This window comes from Triticum urartu, chromosome 2A (assembly GCF_056163025.1).
Source record: "Triticum urartu cultivar PI428250 chromosome 2A, HENAU_Tu73, whole genome shotgun sequence".
In the NCBI taxonomy this organism is placed as follows: Eukaryota; Viridiplantae; Streptophyta; class Magnoliopsida; order Poales; family Poaceae; genus Triticum; species Triticum urartu.
In genome coordinates, this window is record NC_141874.1 from 662,557,292 (window position 1) to 662,574,150 (window position 16,859).

The following is a 16,859-nucleotide window of genomic DNA, read 5'->3' on the forward strand; positions in this document are numbered from 1 at the left end:
TTTCAATACATGTCTATGTTACTCATACACATTATCAATTTTCTTTATACATCTGGAACTTTTTTTGATACATCCAGAACATTTTTCCAAATACTGTTTGGCTCACGCTCGCTACACGTGAGCTATAGACGCGCCCTTCGGTCCTTCTACCCAAAATTGAACGACGGCATTCCTCGGAACCCTCTCGAGCTCGTGCGGGAGAGAAAAAATGGTCACGCTAAATTTATAAAAGACAAACATGACTTCGTGGGAAAAGGTCTTGTTGTGGTATGGTAGTAAAATTCCTGGATATACAAGGTGCGGACCTATATGTGTTCCGGACAAAATAAGATTTAGAGCCATATATCGGACAATGATGTCCAGATGGGAAAACATGAATAATGTTCATCCATTTGAACATGCAAAGGAAAAGATAAAGTGGGACCATTTTAACTCTAATCACAATGGTATGACCTATGAGCAAGTGTCTACATCCAAGTTGTCAAATGCTATGTTTAGCTGCCTGGCATTTAGAGACCAATCCAGTGTTGGAACTATGCTCAGTCGTCAAATATCCCAAAGTCGTTAGATGCTATGCATAACTACTTGCTAAATAATCCATGTATTTTAATACAATTATCAATAGAAAAATTGTATTATTCTAAGCAAATAACAGACTGCACAAAACGGGGATGCTTTGGACTAGAATCAACAATGTGAAATAAACTAGACACTGAAACACAAAAATCTCTTACTCCTTTTTTTTTGACAATAAAAAATATCTCTCACTCCTTTGTTTCGGGCCTTGTACGGTGACGGACGAAAGCAAAGGTGGGCCAACGAACGAGTGTAGTTTGTCTGTTGGGCCTTGTTGTACACAAAAGTAAACCACGTCATTTCCTCCGAACCCTCTGGAGCTCGTGCGGGAGAAGGAACCAAGGAAAAAAAAACAATATAGCGGCGGCGCAGTTTTGCAGAGAGGCCCCTGGTTCGACCCTCTGCCGTCCCCACCCCGCACCCACGACGCCGGCGATGGCGGCGACGGTACGGTTCGGGCTCCTGGTGGCGATGTTCCAGGCCATGACGCGGGACCGCACGTCCGCGAAGAAGCGGGGCCGCCTCCGCACGTTCCTCGACCGCGCCTACGGGGCCAGCGGCAGGGACGACTACTTCAGCGCGCTCCGCCTCATCCTCCCGTCCCTCGACCGCGAGCGCGGCTCCTACGGCCTCAAGGAGGCCGCCCTCGCCGCCGCGCTCGTCGAAGCGCTCGGAATCGCCAAGGACTCCCCCGACGCCGTCCGCCTCACCAACTGGCGCCGCGGGGGCGGCGGCCGCAACGCGGGCAACTTCTCCCTCGTCGCCGCCGAGGTACAGTCGGGACCATTTTTTTCCCCACCATTCAGCATTGTCGTTCTCCGTAATCACAGCGTCGCCTCGCCGTTGATGGATTGTTGTATGGGGTTCGATGGATTGTGCCAACTGATTGAATTGTGTAGGGTTTAGCCGTTGAGGATTAGAGGTTGACTTAGGGGATTGACCTTTCAGCTGTGTGCTTGACATGATGTTCTTCATATGCTTAGCAATGTACCACTGGCTATCGTCAGTGTGTTCTCTGTGATTCGGGTGCACAACTTGTAACGAAAAATGGTCTAATGGCTCGAAAGTAGAAGGCTGGAAGCCTTATTGGTAGTTGTATATGGTGTCATTGGTTTGATACTATAAATGTATAAAGAAACGCCGATTCAATTCAAAATGCATGTGGCTGTATTGATTTATCAAGATGCTGCTTGTTGTAGCAGCTTATCTTGCCTTTTTTTTTCAGGCCGCTTTTGACATAATTTCCTTTTTCTACTCAGGTGCTGCAGCGGAGGCAAGGAATGACTTCTGGTGGGTTGACAATAAAGGAGGTTAATGACGCACTTGATCGTCTATCTGCAAGTGATACTAGGTAGCTTATGCATCTATTTCCTTCGCATTCGTGTATGACTGAAAGTCAGAAATCAGAAGTTCCTCCTCATTTTATATAGGTCTGAGAAGGCTTCGGTTCTTTCAAGTATGATCAAGAAAACCAATGCCCTTGAAATGAAGTGGCTTCTCATGATCATTATTAAAGGTGAACTTGTTCTACAGACTATTGTTTCTTTATGCTTAATAATTGATGCACATTCCAACAGTACTTCTGAATTTCTTTTGATGTTCCTGTACCATCATAGACTTGAAATTGGGGATCAGTGAGAAGAGCATATTCCATGAATTTCATCCTGACGCTGAGGACTTATTCAATGTCACTTGTGACTTAAAATGGGTCTGTGAAAAGCTTAATGATCGAAGTCAAAGGCATAAACGTCAGGTGATTATGCTGTTGCTTGTACTTTGTTTCTGACACATACTATTCGTGGTTCAACGGTCAAAGTCTTCAAAATGTAGTATTATTTCGTAGCTCTTACCTTTTGCTCTTTTGTCTATGCATGGAGCCATCTTTTGGATGGATAGGTCATTGAATATCTTTCAGGCACACACAATTTTCTCATTACTTCTGTTACTCCTATGTTGTATGATCAGGATATAGAAGTCGGAAAGGCTGTGAGGCCTCAGCTAGCTATGAGAGTCGGTAACGCTTCATCTGCATGGAAGAAGGTATTTCCTTGTTTTTTCTAGCTCCTAGTGTGACACTGCATGTTGTAACTATTGCCAAGGAAATACCCTCTCTGTATTTCTCTTTGGCATCACCTGAATCTGCTTCGTCAAACTGCCACCTCCCTGTCTCCAGCTTCATGGCAAACCAGTGGTTGCTGAGTGCAAATTTGATGGCGATCGTATCCAAATTCACAAGAATGGGGAAGAGATTCATTTCTTCTCACGGTAAATTAAATTGTTCCATATTTACTTGCACATTCTTCTGAAACGTATAAGTTTTTGAGTTTACAGAGAGCCTCATCTTGGCCCACTAATGTTTTCTGTATGTCAGGACCTTTCTTGATCATTCTGAATATACATCTGGGATGTCCAAATTTATTAAGGAAAATATCCTGGTTGACAGGTATTGTTTATTATTACTAAGCAGTAGTATCCTCTTTTTTTGGGGGTACTGTAGCATTAATAAGAATGATGCTAGACTTTGCATGAAAGAAGTCCATCTCAGGGCTTAGTCCTATCATAATAAACAAATGGACAAAATCTTTCCAGTGATTATTGGAACATGTAGTCAGTTTGTTGGTCTTATTTGGCTAGTTAGCTAGATAGACAAACCCGAATGTGCTGAGTTATTATGGGATCATCTTGCCCCTTATATTATTTCCTTGACAATATAAGCTCTCTGTGGGAATGATATCAATGTTTTGTGTAGATTATTTCACAATACAACTTGGTCACTCATTCTTAACTCTGATATGAATTCAACTGAATCCTCAGGTGTATTTTGGATGGGGAGATGCTTGTTTGGGATACTGCGCTTAATCGGTTTGCTGAATTTGGCTCAAACCAGGAAATAGGTTTTTAAACTTTCATTGGAATTAGTAATATTTTGCATGTTCTGTTGAATATTTTACAGTGAACTCAAACTATTTTATTCACAGCAAAGGCTGCTAGTGAGGGGCTGGAGACAAATCGACAGGTTTTATCATTAACTTGTTCACTATAGGTTCATTTTAGATTCACCCTGGTATGGCAGTCCCTATCTAACTGAAATTACCTTTTTCCCCTTGCAGTTGTGCTGTATCCTTCACTTTTAACTGCTTCTTGCATCTTGCTTTCTGTATTGATACCTACTCCCTCTGTTCGGAATTACTTGTCTCGGAAACGGATGTACCTAGAACTAAAATACGTCTAGATACATCCATTTCTGCGACAAGTAATTCCGAACGGAGGGAGTAACTGGCAAATTGGTAATGAAACACCTTTTGGGTTTCAGTGTCCTGAAAACACTAGGACATTTGTTTCTCGCTTGGGTAGATCTATATGCATTTAACACATGACCTGAAATTTATTTTCCTTTGGTTCGCAAATACTTAATTATGAGGAACATTATTTTACCCTTCAGTTTTTCATATCACTTTTTCTTTTCATGCTGGCCATGTTTTGCTTGACGCTAGGAATGTACAGATATTGCTTTTGACATTCTTTATTCTGGAGACACTAGTGTTATCCACCAAAGTTTGTCGGAGCGGCACGAAATTCTGCGGAAGGTTGTCAAACCTTTAAAGGGTCGTCTTGAGATTTTGGTTCCAACAGGTGGTCTAAACACCCATCGCCCCCCAGGTAGCTCCTGAAAGTTATATGCCGTCTCAACTTGACATCTGATTCAAATAAATAAATCTAGATGACATCTTCAAAAAATTTGCCACAGGGGTGTTAACAGAACTGTCCTTTTGCTTTGACATGTTTTTTTTTTTTTATGTTTACAAATTTATTTTCTGCAGTGCATAACGAGCTTGATTTTTTTGCTATATCTTTTTTTTCCTTTCAGTAATATGTAACAGTAGTTATGCTTGCAAATTGTAGATGAACCATGCTGGTCCATTTTTGCTCCCAATATTGAAGACGTTGAGAAATTCTTCAAGGAGACTGTCGAAAACAGGTTTGTTTCCACTTCCTAAACACAAAACAACGTAGCAATCTGTTTGTAACACTAATAACTAAATGTGGTCTCATGATTTTTCAATCCATTGTTTGTGATTAGAGATGAGGGAATTGTACTAAAGGACCTTGATTCCAAATGGGAACCTGGTGATCGAACTGGAAAGTGGCTTAAACTAAAGCCTGATTATATACATGCTGGTGCTGATCTGGATGTTATTATTATAGGTCAGCATCATCATGCTTACTTGAAGTATTAACAGTAAACTTTTCCACCTGTTGATTGAGTGCAGTGATTGAGTGTATGTCCATTCCTTTATTTTTTAGGTGGATATTATGGATCAGGGCGTCGAGGAGGAGAGGTGTGTACATGTGCTTGTTTTGAATTTCACATACTTCTTTCACTGTTCTGGTTTCAACATTAACACTAGCTGAGGTGCAAAGTTTTGAATGTGTACTCTTGATTCTTACATAACAACTCATGACTTACCAACTGCAATTTTCTTGTAATGCTAAGACTATACTTAAATTATCTTTGTTCTTCCAAGTGGATGCTATGAAGGAATTCTGATCATTCGAAACCGATTTATAGGTTGCACAGTTTTTAGTTGGTCTTGCAGTGTCTTCAGATGATAATAGTCACCCCAAAAGGTAAGCAAACCTTTTCTCCTACAGTAGTTTGTGTACCTTTATATCTACCAATGTGGGGGAAAGTAGGTGGATATATGGTTAAGAGAGGGAATTCGGTTCTCCTAATACTATATTGACGTTCTTAATAGCTAAGTTCTGGTCTCAAAAGGAAAAAAAGCAAGTAAAAAAATTATAGCATTTTGATCATTCAGTTTTTCATGTTCTAATAGTTCTCAGAGTGTTTCTTATGAGCTTTTGATATGGTCAGATTGTCAAAGTTTTTGTTTCCTACCTTTATGTATTTTGCTATCCTTGCAAGATTTCTTTCATTTTGTCGAGTCGGTACTGGTCTCTCCGATGAAGAACTTGCCACTCTAGTCGCGAAACTGAAGCCCCACTTTAGGTATATTGTCTTTGTTTCTGCTTTTGCATTATTATTAGTTTAGTATGCTACATGTTTGAATTTATTTGTTAAGGCACCCCATTTCCGTCTCATGAATGGCTATTTTTTTAATCATCAAAAGTGGAACCCCCAAAAAAACACCCAGATTTTATGAAGTAACAAACAATTTGAAGGAGCGGCCAGATGTTTGGATAGAAAGCCCTGATAAGTAAGCTTTCTTTAATCGTTTGGGTTCTTGGCTTCTTACTAGCCAGCCTCAGCTGTAGCAAGCATCTGATCTGCTAAATCACGAATTGCAGGTCAGTCATACTATCTATAACAAGTGATATTCGAACAATTAAATCCGAGGTAATTCATTTTAAAGAATCGAATACTTGTTGTATTGCAGTCTTTAAAAAAGTTATGCTCAAGAAATATTTCTTCTTGTCCAATTTAGCCAATCACTGATTTGCTCTCCAGTTGGTTTTTGACAATTGCTTCCAATATATTGAAGGTTTTTGCTGCCCCATACTGCTTGAGGTTCCCCCGCATTCAACGAGTGAGATATGATAAGCCATGGCACGAGTGCCTTGATGTGCAATGTAATTCTTTTTTGCGCTTTTAATAGTTTTTTTGTATCAATATCCTCATTTCAATTTGAATATCTCACAGTAAGGCACATTGCTTCTGATGCCCATGCATATTGATTATATATCTGAAAGATGAACTCTGGAATATTGATCATTGCAGCATTTGTGGAGATCGTGCACTCAAGTAATGGGTCAATGCACAAGGCAGAAGATGATAAGAGTCTGAAAAACGACAACTTACAGAACCCAAAAATAAACAAAAGGGGGGAGAAGAAGAATGTATCAATCATCCCTTCACATCTTATGAAGACTGACATATCAGGCTTAAAGGGCGAAACCCTGATATTTGCAAACACGATGTTCTGTATCCTTTTTTTTGGCATATATGCCACTACCTACACATTTGTGTAGAAGGTCAAGCAACTATATCTGCATCTTTTTAAAGCACACCATATATTCGGACTGGTACATTCCTTATCATACTTAGATTTTGTCAACACCCCTCCGTCATATAACCTCGACTATTTCCATAAACTGGTTGTGGAGAATGGAGGATCTTTCTCGATGAATCTTAATGACTCTGTTACTCACTGCATAGCAGCGGAGAAGAAAGGTATTCCACTTTTGTTGTGCAGGGCTACTTTTCCTTATCCTGGGTGCTGAGTACATACAGTTTGAGGCTATTTGCTGCACTCTCAGGTATCAAATATCAGGCGGCCATACGCCACGGAAGGATCATTCATTATTCCTGGATCTTGGACTGTTGCAAGCAAAAAATACTTCTTCGTTTGCAACCCAAGTTCGTCCTTTGCTTATATCACATATTCCTCTAATCTTTTTACCCAACATATTCTAATGCATTTTGCTGTGCAGGTATATCCTCTTTCTTGCAGATTTTGCCAGGCACAAATTTCCTGAAGAGATCGACTCGTACGCAGATTTTTACTACTGGGACATCGATGTTTCTGACCTGAAGCAGGTACAGAGCTTATTTTTGTATGCGGCAAATGCTTTATCTCCTTAAACACATGTGACAATTTTTCAAAAATCAAGATGTGTTACGGGGGTCTGAATTAATCATGCTACCAGCTATAGTATGGCTGATAGCATTGTTTATAGAAGAATGACGTAGACAGCAGGCTATAGAAGCTGATGGCATTGTTTATAGAAGAACGACCTAGACACCAGGCACCAAACCATGACAGTTGAACCCCAATGGGTGGGTTCAGGGGCGGAGCCACGTTGGGCTACCAGGGTGCACATGCACCAGGGTCCAACATCTTTTTTCCTTGCAATCAGCCCATAAAAGTTGGTGTGTGCACCCTGGTATTTCATGGGCTCTGCACAATTTGGTGTATGCTCCTTAGCCCATGAGCTGTGCACCTTGGCCTTGTTTGGCCTAGATCTGCCCCTGGGTGGGTTGATGTTCATGCGGCCCCACAAACTGAGTGGTGCTCAGTTCTCTCAGTCAGCTATATAGTAGAAGGTGCACATAGCCACATACTACAGTACACCCTGTAGCTAGCTGGAAGCTACATGGGATTGCTACAGTACATATATGAGCAATTTGCAAACCCCTCAACATGAGCCTTGGGACAGATGAATCTGAAATAGGCTATAGCTTTAGGGATATCTGAAGGCCACATTTATGTACATCCCGTGAATAAAGCCTCAGATAGAGAAAGCACTATTTGATAGTATCTCTTTGCTAGAGAAATCATGTTGCGATATCCCTTTCAGACACATAAATCTTCGACAGATTTCACCAATTTAAATCTCCCTAATAATGGCCATCAAACAACTCACCCAACGAGCACTGTTAGAGTTTGAATGACAGCACAAACATAATTTTGGATTGTTACTTCGCCATAGATCCACGTATTGTCGCATCCCCTGGCATTGTAATTTTGTTGTTAAAGTGGTTTTATCACATAAAATTCTTAGCTTGTGCTGAGAAGGTTGCTCTGACTAGCAAGTGGCAGGAAAGGTGTTGCTGGCTGTGACTTGAAATATTGTTGCTTTTTGCCCTTTTTATAAGGGCTAGTTTATGGTTATAGTTTCAGTTCTTTCATTGATTCATTGTTCAGATATTCATCAACATGGACAAAGTTACTGTCGATCCAAGCATGGTACACCGGTACAAAAAGAAGTATTATGCAGATGAAAGATTCTGCTTCTTCCAGGGTTGCTGCGTTTACTTGTATCATGCACCTTTAGTGTAAGTCTCATTTACTGCCAAATATCATCTTCCATGTAATGTCAATACTTATTTGTTTCTCCTTTTTTTGTTTTCTTCCTGAAGGAACGAGGACTACAATGTAATATCTGATCTTGCACTAAAGAGGGTGAAGCAGGACCTTACAATGCATGGTGGTCAGTATTGCAGCAGGCTTGCTCCTGCTACCCATTTGGTTATAGTTTCAGTTCTTGAGGTGTACAATTTTGACATATTGTACAAGAGGTGATGATTTAATGCTTTTTTTTGTATATTATGTGAGTGACAGGGAATAGGAACAGTAATGAGTCTATTGTTTATGCAGCTTCTCTCCAGCTGAGAGGCGTTACCTACACGACAAAAGATTGCATGTTGTCAGTAACAAGTGGTTAGAAGATTCAGTGGAGAAACAAATGAAATTGCCTGAAACCGCCTACAACCTTAAACCGGATACATTAGAAGAAATACAAATCGAAAGGAGGTATATGTTGAATGTTCACATTTGAAGGTTCAACGTATCCACCATTTCATCATCTCTGAAAACAACTATTTACCTTTTGATTGTTGATGTTTTATTTCAGTGAGGAAAAGGCCCAGCCCTCTAATGACAAGACTGCTGAAAATGAGGAGGTTGAAATATCTCATGTTAAACATGCAAGGAAAAGGGGCAGGGCGACAAGCAGTAGTTCGAGAACTGTACGGGCTGCTCCTAGGCCAGTCCGAACAACAAGGGCTAGAAGAGGAAATAAGCAGGCAAAAATAGATGATGGTGAACCTGAAGAAGACGGTCCTGGTGAAACAGGTCAAGATGATGAAAAGTCGAACACAGATCCCATCTCCAGGATGGAAGAAGATAGCAGTGACAAGCACCAACGACCACCTCGAGCTGCTCCTAGACCAGTTCGAAGAACAAGTGCTAGAAGAGGAACCCGGCAAGCGAAAATAGACTATCGTGAATCTGACGAAAGCGGCCCTGGTGAAACAGGTGAAGAAGATCAAAAGGTTGGCACAGATGCTGTCGTAAAGATGGAAGAAGATAGCCTGGATGAAAACCAAGGACCGCCTGCAGGGGCCCAGTTCATCACATTGGACGATCGAGAGCCCACAGTCGTCAAACTGAGTGCCGCAGAGGAGAAGACAGGCAGTCCAAAGTTCGAAAGCAAAGGAACTTCCCAAAGAACAGACGCTGGTGAAGGAGAGAGCATGGCAGGTGAGAAGATAGAACAGATGGTTGATCCTCTGCACGCGATGCTCCTCGACATGATACCGTCGCTTAGGGAAGACGCGAGCAGCGATCCCCCAGCCAAAGTCGAGCATGATCCGCCGCGTGTGAGAAGTTCCATGTCGGATAACAGGGCTCCGGTGCCTGAGACAGGTGGTTCTGCATCCAATCCCGTGGCTCCGGCACCGCCGGCAGGAAGTTCGTCATACAGTGCGGGGGTTCCAGCCCCAGATCCAAATCCCGCGGCTCCCAAGAAGAAAAAGGTGAGCTACAAAGATCTGGCCGACGAGTTTCTGAAAGATTGGTGAGAGTGCTTCGGCTCTGTGGGCTCGGGGTAGCACGTACGCCGCACGTCTTTTTCACCGTTTCCACGGTCCTGTAAATATGACAGATGCTTGTAACCATCAACCTTGTCCGTACCATGGCCCTAGTTATCTCGTGGAGTGAGAGCATAGCAGAGACTGTGAGTTGTGCCTGAAAAAATTGATGCTGGACCAAACTGTGATGGCTTCCAGCACTCGGTGGCCTGCAGTGTGTACCGTAGCCGCGTCGGTAGCCTGGTTCGGCCCTATGGATTGGTTGGTTTTCCGTCAGGCGTCGACGCGTCCATTGCCGATGCCGTCGTGCGCTTCAGCCGGCGGCCAACTACAGAACCGCTTACGCACCAGGACGGCCCGCCTGTCCAGGTCTCAGATGAGGCCTCGTGTAGCGGAAGACGCACGACGCGACACCACGGGCTCACGGTGGGCGTGACGGGTGGTCGGCAGCACTGTGAAAGAAATGCACACGATGTGTGACGGGTGGACCACATTGAAACTTGACGTGCCAACGGCCTCCGTGTCGGCAACACCGGACAAGTCTAGTATTTTTCTAAAAAAAAGGTCCTCTGGTTGCCGTCCTAGTCAACCCACCGTGAGACAACGAGCCACACTATCCGTGTCACTGACAAGCCGGTCTCCTCGCGCCCCAGCCTCCCAGGAAGGTTGGAGCCAAGCGCAGCCCCCCGTGGCACTCACTGACCGTATGCCCCCCACGGCTAATGCGGCCCCAGTTGCCATTCTATACGCCATGAATATTCGCGAGTAACTGGCGCGTCCCCATCCGAGCTTTTCCTCCTCACCTGTCGTCTCCCTCGACTTCTTTCTTTCCATCCGTCACCCCTCTCTCTGTCTCACTGGTTTTCTCCACTCCCCCAACCTTCATGTCAGCCCCCTTCTCCTTGACCAAAAATCCAGCCCCTTTCCACTTCTGGAGGCGTCGGCGATGGCATTCAAGCAGGTCTTCTGCGCCCTGCGAGAGGTCTTCCCGCAGGTATGGATTGGTCCGGCTGGCTGGCTCCACAAGATTTGTTCATGTTTTTGTTTGGAATACCTCAAGGTCAATTTCTTCTATGTAAATATGTAGTAGTCCTATTTAGCAAAAATAAAATAAAAAATGGAGTAATTCATCTAGCTTACACGCGAAGATTCTATTTGGAGAATCTTATTTTCGGTCCTCTGCATTTTGGATTTTCCTGGGCGTGCTCTAGCTCCTACAAGGCACCACCGTATGGGTTGCCGACGAACTGTTTGATGAAATCTATTAATAGGACAATTCAAAAGATCTGTTGATAGACTCCCGGGAGCATTTCAGTTTTTCTTGGAGGGAGGTAAATTTCTGCTTTAGGCCAATAAAGGATAATTTATAATACTATTGAGAGAGAATGCTCTGCTCAGTATGTACAATCATATATGGAAGGGACATCAGTAGTAGGTCTGCACGTGCATAATATAAGTCCAGCCAAGTAATTATAGGGAAATACAGTAAAAGATAGTGACAGAAGATGCAAGGAGCCAACAGCCAAGTAAAATGCACAAGTATCAAGTCATTTATGCTGACATTATTCAACCTTTCCAAAAAATAAATATAAAATTCTGACATTCATTGTGCGGCCTTGGTGGATTATGGATTTCCCTGTCAACCAATGCCAAACATGGTTTACTTCATCCTGGAGACTGGATTCATTAACATGAACCACCTCCTACTGTATTTACGCGACCAATTCTAATATATGTGCAACTGTACATCAAGATAAAGAAAACATGGCATATTTAAGGTTATTTTTTCCCCTTTGTATTTGTGTTACAGGTTGATCTTCGAATATTGAAGGCTGTAGCCAGTCAGTATTCCTCTGATGTTGATGCAGCTGTTGGATTTGTTCTTTCCGATGTCATTCCAGCAGTAAGCGAACCTACTGAAACAGTTTTTACACTCCAAGATGTTGATTATGCAGAACACGACCATACTGATTGTAAGTAACTTTGTGCACTGTGTTTTGCACCGTTTTTTTTCATTCCTGTTGTTTGTTTTCATCCATTACATGGAAATACTTGTAGCAATCAAATATGTGCATCTGCTAGTTGTTTATTCAATGGGGCCTTCAGTCTCATGCTTGTTTGTTTCCAAATGTTAGCCAGGAAATCTAACTTGCACTCTGGAGGGATATCATTGGTGGATCTAGGAGCTCGAGAGGATACCAGTGCCCTATTTGGTACGTCAGCTGAGAGCAGTGGCACTGTTGGTGAATGTGATCCGTTTTCAGATTATGATGGACCATTCCAGAGTAAGAACAAAATAGAAAAATGTTCCCAGATCGAGGATAAAGTGGTGATAAATGAAACAAGAATTCCTACAACAGTAATGAACAGCCTTCTTCAGGAGCATTATGCTCTGCTTGGATCGTCATCGACATCTGCAGCGGAGCCACATATGATGGAGTATGAGCAGTCTGATTCAGGAGGATGTAATGATCATTGTGCAGCTGAAAAAGATGAAGTGACTCCAGAGACTGAAATAGGCAACCGCAAACACTGTAATGATAATTATGAGCTATCAGATTTGCTTGCCTCTTCTGGGAATATGTTGCCATTATTTAAGGAGAGCCCTTCAGATTGTGCAGTGAAACATGGAGGGCAAGTGCCTCTGAAACTTTCTGATGAGGTAAGTAAACATGATTTCGACAAGTCAGAAGATAACTGTTACTTGGAAACCTTACTTGTGAATTTTCACTCAAAGGAAGACAAACAGACATCAAAGAATTTGCCAAATGCTCCAACTGTCCATACGCTCTCCAACCCAAAGGATAATAATGACTTACAAGTTCTGTTTGAAAACAAAGATAATGCTGGAGAAGAGTTGGGTGCACTCTGTACTGCAGAAAATACCCCTGAGCTCCACAAGTCAGCAAATGATGGCAACTTCTACAATTTATTTGGCGATCTATGCACAGTTGACGAGACAACAAAAGTACCATTGAATTTTACTGAGGAGAAAAATGAGCAGTCTTTTGTTAAGCTAGACGATCAACACAAGCTATTTGACTTATTTGCCTCATCCAAAATCGTAGATAATTCATTACAACCCTTTCAAGAAAAGGGTGGTTCCGAGACAGTTCATAATGAGGAGCTACCTTCAATACATCTCAATTTCAATAATCGCCGAACTTTTACTAGTACGTGCAATTTCGATGGTGATAAGTACTACTCCTTATGCCCGATGGTTGAGCTTGATGCAGATCAGCCTAATGAAGAATGGATGATGCCTGGTGCAGATAAAAGTGAGGGATTTCTTGATAACTCCACTCAGTCATTTCATATCACTGAAATAAACAAGAATATTTCTGATATCACTAAAAGCAAGGTAACTGTTGTACGACTAAGGCTTTCTCCTTAGAAACAATATTTTTAATCCTACTTGTCAATAAACCACTTTAAAAGCTCAGTATGTTTTTTCGTATCTTCTTATTAGTCTCAGGCCAGGTGTTTTTTATATCAGTTTGATTTTAATATATTACCCTTTATCGAAAAAAAACATGCTTATTAGTCTAAAAATACGGTACAAAGCCAAGTCAATGGGATTGCTTTTGATTCAATCCTTACTCTTAATTATGAAATCACAAATTATCAGTTACCTAGTTATGTTTTTGTAAACTGTGAAGTTTAATCTTTTATCAGTCATTGGTATGCATGCAGCCAGTAATTTCTCTTTTTTCTCACTTGAAAGCATTAGGAAAATACACTGAAACAAATTGAGAAACATATGTTCTGATTCTCAAAAAAATTGAGAAACATATGGGTCCTGCTTTATGTCCCGATTTGGATGGCGTGCCACTGATAGACTTCTTAGTTTATAGAGTAGTCTTGCTGTGGGTATAATAGCTCTTGGTTGTTATTGGCCAGGATATTTTGGCCTCTTCTTCTTTAGTCGAGATTATTTTTCTTGTTGATGTAATAAACTCTGTAATAAGTGTGGCTGCATGCATCTATGATGCAGAGGCCGGGGTTAAAAAGCTTCCATTATCTTAATAAAATGGGTCCTGCTTGATTGGCACCAAAAATTTCCAAGCCAATGTTTATTGAATTTTTTGCTTTGTTTAAGGCCTGAATTTTCCAGATTAGTCATTGGTAAGCCAAGATTTTGCATGCCAACACTTGCCAAATTATGGTACCGAATTTTGTAATAAAATTTAAACTATACTGTAATATACATAAGAAAATTTGGTTAAATATACAGAACACAATAGTTTGATCATGAATTTTTTAGAAAATTCACATAAAGCTCGTTGCAGGAATCATTGAGCTGTTTGTATGAATCAACAATCATGAAAATGAAAGAGGTTGAGCTTCAGGAGGAAAAGTCTCGACTAGCAAAACAAAATGCTGACAAGGCACATCAAAATTTTCTTGCCATGGCAGAGCACTTTAACCAGCTCATTGAGAATTCGAAAGAGTCAAATGATAAGGTACCATGTTCTTAATGCTCTGGTATCTTCATATGTATTGAAAAATGAGGCTTACTATTCATTCATTCATAAATAGCAAGCTCAAGTATTGTGTGGAGAAAATTGTTCGTTGGTGGCTCTAACTCAGGACCTTCAGTCTAAGCTTACCAAATTGGCTGCTCAAAGAAATGAAGCGCTTACAGCTGTTCAGGAGGTAACAACAGCTAAACTTAATTAAGAGCGAAGTGCCAACAGAATAACATTGAACAAGGATGCTGTTATTTTGTGAGTAAGAAATTGATAGTAATGTTTTATGTTCATGCCCAATTCGAGTGCACAGATTAAATTTCAACTAGATGCACGTCTAGCAACTTCGATGGAGGAAGAGGCTGCAGCAATGGAGCAAATTATTCAAGAAGATAAATTAGCTCTATTGTTACGTAAAGAGAAGGAAGCTACAATGGGGAGCATAATGGAGGAGTCAAGAAAGCTCCAAAAGGAAGCCGAAGAGAACATTTTGGTAATAGGCAAAATTTAGTTTGTAGATTTTACTGTTTCTTTCAATTGTTGCTCTTCTTGCATACCTTGTATTAATGGATTCAAAAATTTCTCGTTGCAGCTGAGAGAACAATTGCTGGACCAGGGTCACATCATTGATATCATGCAGTATGTTACACTCTCCCACTAATATAGGCTTACTGCTCATTCATACATGCATTTATTTGACCGGTGTTAGTGTGTATAATTTTAAAATGAGGCTCTGCCATACTATGTCGTGTACATCCTTTTGTTTTGGAGCCTATCTCGATAGGAGGGTGGGTGCACTCCCCAACCACCCAACTCTTCATCCAAAACTTGGGTGACTTGTGTCTTCTTCGTAGTGAAAAATCTTGTTAACAACCTTGCCTTTCCATCTGGTAGCTGACTACCAACCTTTGTTGGACAAAACTGGTAACAAGTTTGTGGCTGTTGAGCGGGATGATCATCAAAGGAGGGTGGCTCGTCATGGTGAAAACGATTCTGCCCGCGATTCCATCCACACCATGATGGCAACAGAGATGCCCAAGTGACTGCTCGAGGCCATCGATAAGTGGTTGCGCAAGTTCTTCTGAACTGATCACCTCGATGCTAATGGTGGCAACTGCTCAGTAGCATGGTACGATGACTGCAGGCCGGTCGAGCTGGGGGGCCTCGGCATCAAGAACCTGTAGAAATTGAGCTTGGTGCTGCATGCGAGATGACACTTTTTTTAGCATAACAGTGAGGAATTCCCCACTGCAATTTTTATATTGTTAACATAAATCAATACTATATGATTAACAAGTGTCAAACAAAGTAAAAAAAAACAGAGCTAAAAAGGAGAAAATTCGTAACTAGTGAAGATTACTAAGCCATGCTTTCAATTGAGCTGTATACTGTCTTCTAGCTCTTTGGCCAACCATAGTTAGCTCTTGTATTATCGATACAACCTCTGAATATGAATGCCCTTGTTTTACTTTCGTAGGGGAGAAATAGCAAGCATCCAGGCCCGTGTAAGCAAGCTTAAATCAGCCTTGGTGACGACTAGCAGCTCAGCTAATTCTTCCCACAAGAATGACTGCAAGAGTGCGTCAGTTGACACAGACCGGCCCTTGGGGAGCAATGAAAACAGAGATGATCTGCCTCAGAGGAACCATGCTAAGGACCATATGACGTCTTCGGATGATGACGATGACGAATGGGAGGTGCTGGAAGCAAATTAAGCCTAGAGTGATTCAGTTCACTGTTCAAATATGTCTTGGTCAATAAGAGGACATCATTTTGGCTCATCCAAAATTTATGTGCCAAGCAGCAGAATGTACACAGAATATACAGCCCCACTAGTGCACACGGCAGATTCATGCACCAAACTGCTACTGTCGGAAGACTGAACCTCCAAACAATTCAGGTGTTTGGCTCTCGTGCTTTGTAAATATGCAGATGTGCCGATGGACATATATCAGTGTTTACTGTTGTAATTAAACTTGGTTGTAATCTATCTATCATGTAAATAAACATGAAGTTATGTGCCTATGTTTGTTCGTAGTCAAGTTTATACATATATATTGGCAAAGAATGTGATTCAAATGTATGCATGTTACCTTTTCCCCGATACAGGGCGCTTTTTATTAACTCACAATGTCGGATCAAGAGAATAAAAACATCATGAGCACACACCCGACATATGATTATGACTAGCAGGCGAAGGCGCAGCGCAACGCCGCGCCCGTGCTTGAGCTGGTTATTGGTTTATTTGGTTGATATTTTTGTTTGAAAACTTGAGTAAAGCTAGCATAGAATAAGAAGGGTGAGAGCAGGGGAGGCCTATGGCGGGGCGGTAGACGGCAGTGGCAAATCGACTTTATGAAAAAACCAATGAAACGACAAATGAAGTCGGCGGTTGCTGCTTCCTCTTTGATTACTTAGGAGCACATGCACTGAAATGTGTGCCAAAATCCCTTGCCATTTTAAGTTGTGCCTTCCTTGTG

The 16,859-nt window shown here is 41.7% G+C and overlaps 2 protein-coding genes across 3 annotated transcripts; both read left to right on the forward strand.

Annotated features, from left to right (window-relative positions):
- Positions 1 to 899: 899 nt before the first annotated feature.
- Positions 900 to 10,050, forward strand: ATLIG4 (DNA ligase IV). Its single transcript, XM_048674420.1, has 27 exons — positions 900 to 1,347; positions 1,836 to 1,927; positions 2,007 to 2,092; positions 2,193 to 2,329; positions 2,542 to 2,616; positions 2,750 to 2,841; positions 2,948 to 3,019; positions 3,391 to 3,470; positions 3,555 to 3,592; positions 3,687 to 3,693; positions 4,081 to 4,236; positions 4,480 to 4,555; positions 4,658 to 4,782; positions 4,882 to 4,916; positions 5,147 to 5,205; positions 5,504 to 5,587; positions 5,709 to 5,795; positions 5,887 to 5,935; positions 6,081 to 6,168; positions 6,317 to 6,520; positions 6,644 to 6,769; positions 6,856 to 6,955; positions 7,030 to 7,135; positions 8,244 to 8,374; positions 8,459 to 8,617; positions 8,697 to 8,852; positions 8,953 to 10,050. Exons 1-27 carry the CDS (start codon positions 1,012 to 1,014, stop codon positions 9,899 to 9,901), a joined length of 3,705 nt encoding a protein of 1,234 aa, XP_048530377.1. The 5' UTR covers positions 900 to 1,011; the 3' UTR covers positions 9,902 to 10,050.
- Positions 10,051 to 10,666: 616 nt separating this feature from the next.
- Positions 10,667 to 16,458, forward strand: LOC125509438 (uncharacterized). 2 transcript variants are annotated; one of them, XM_048674421.2, is made up of 9 exons: positions 10,667 to 10,904; positions 11,721 to 11,883; positions 12,046 to 13,083; positions 13,183 to 13,271; positions 14,200 to 14,373; positions 14,450 to 14,566; positions 14,693 to 14,872; positions 14,972 to 15,018; positions 15,857 to 16,458. In XM_048674421.2, the coding sequence occupies exons 1-9, from the start codon at positions 10,857 to 10,859 to the stop codon at positions 16,092 to 16,094; spliced, it is 2,094 nt and encodes a 697-aa protein (XP_048530378.1). In that variant the 5' UTR covers positions 10,667 to 10,856; the 3' UTR covers positions 16,095 to 16,458. The 2 variants fall into 2 exon arrangements, with proteins under 2 accessions (XP_048530378.1, XP_087400932.1); XM_087544806.1 differs by having other exon boundaries at positions 10,671 to 10,904; positions 12,046 to 13,271.
- The last annotated feature ends 401 nt before the right edge of the window (positions 16,459 to 16,859 follow it).

Coding starts and splice junctions, on each gene's coding strand:
- ATLIG4 (XM_048674420.1), top strand. CDS start 1,012: ATGGCGGCGACGGTACGGTTCGGGCTCCTGGTGGCGATGTTCCAGGCC. Junction 2,842..2,947: donor GAGATTCATTTCTTCTCACG/GTAAATTAAATT, acceptor TCTGTATGTCAG/GACCTTTCTTGATCATTCTG. Junction 6,956..7,029: donor CTTCTTCGTTTGCAACCCAA/GTTCGTCCTTTG, acceptor TTTGCTGTGCAG/GTATATCCTCTTTCTTGCAG.
- LOC125509438 (XM_087544806.1), top strand. CDS start 10,857: ATGGCATTCAAGCAGGTCTTCTGCGCCCTGCGAGAGGTCTTCCCGCAG. Junction 13,272..14,199: donor CTGATATCACTAAAAGCAAG/GTAACTGTTGTA, acceptor AGCTCGTTGCAG/GAATCATTGAGCTGTTTGTA. Junction 14,567..14,692: donor CGCTTACAGCTGTTCAGGAG/GTAACAACAGCT, acceptor TCGAGTGCACAG/ATTAAATTTCAACTAGATGC.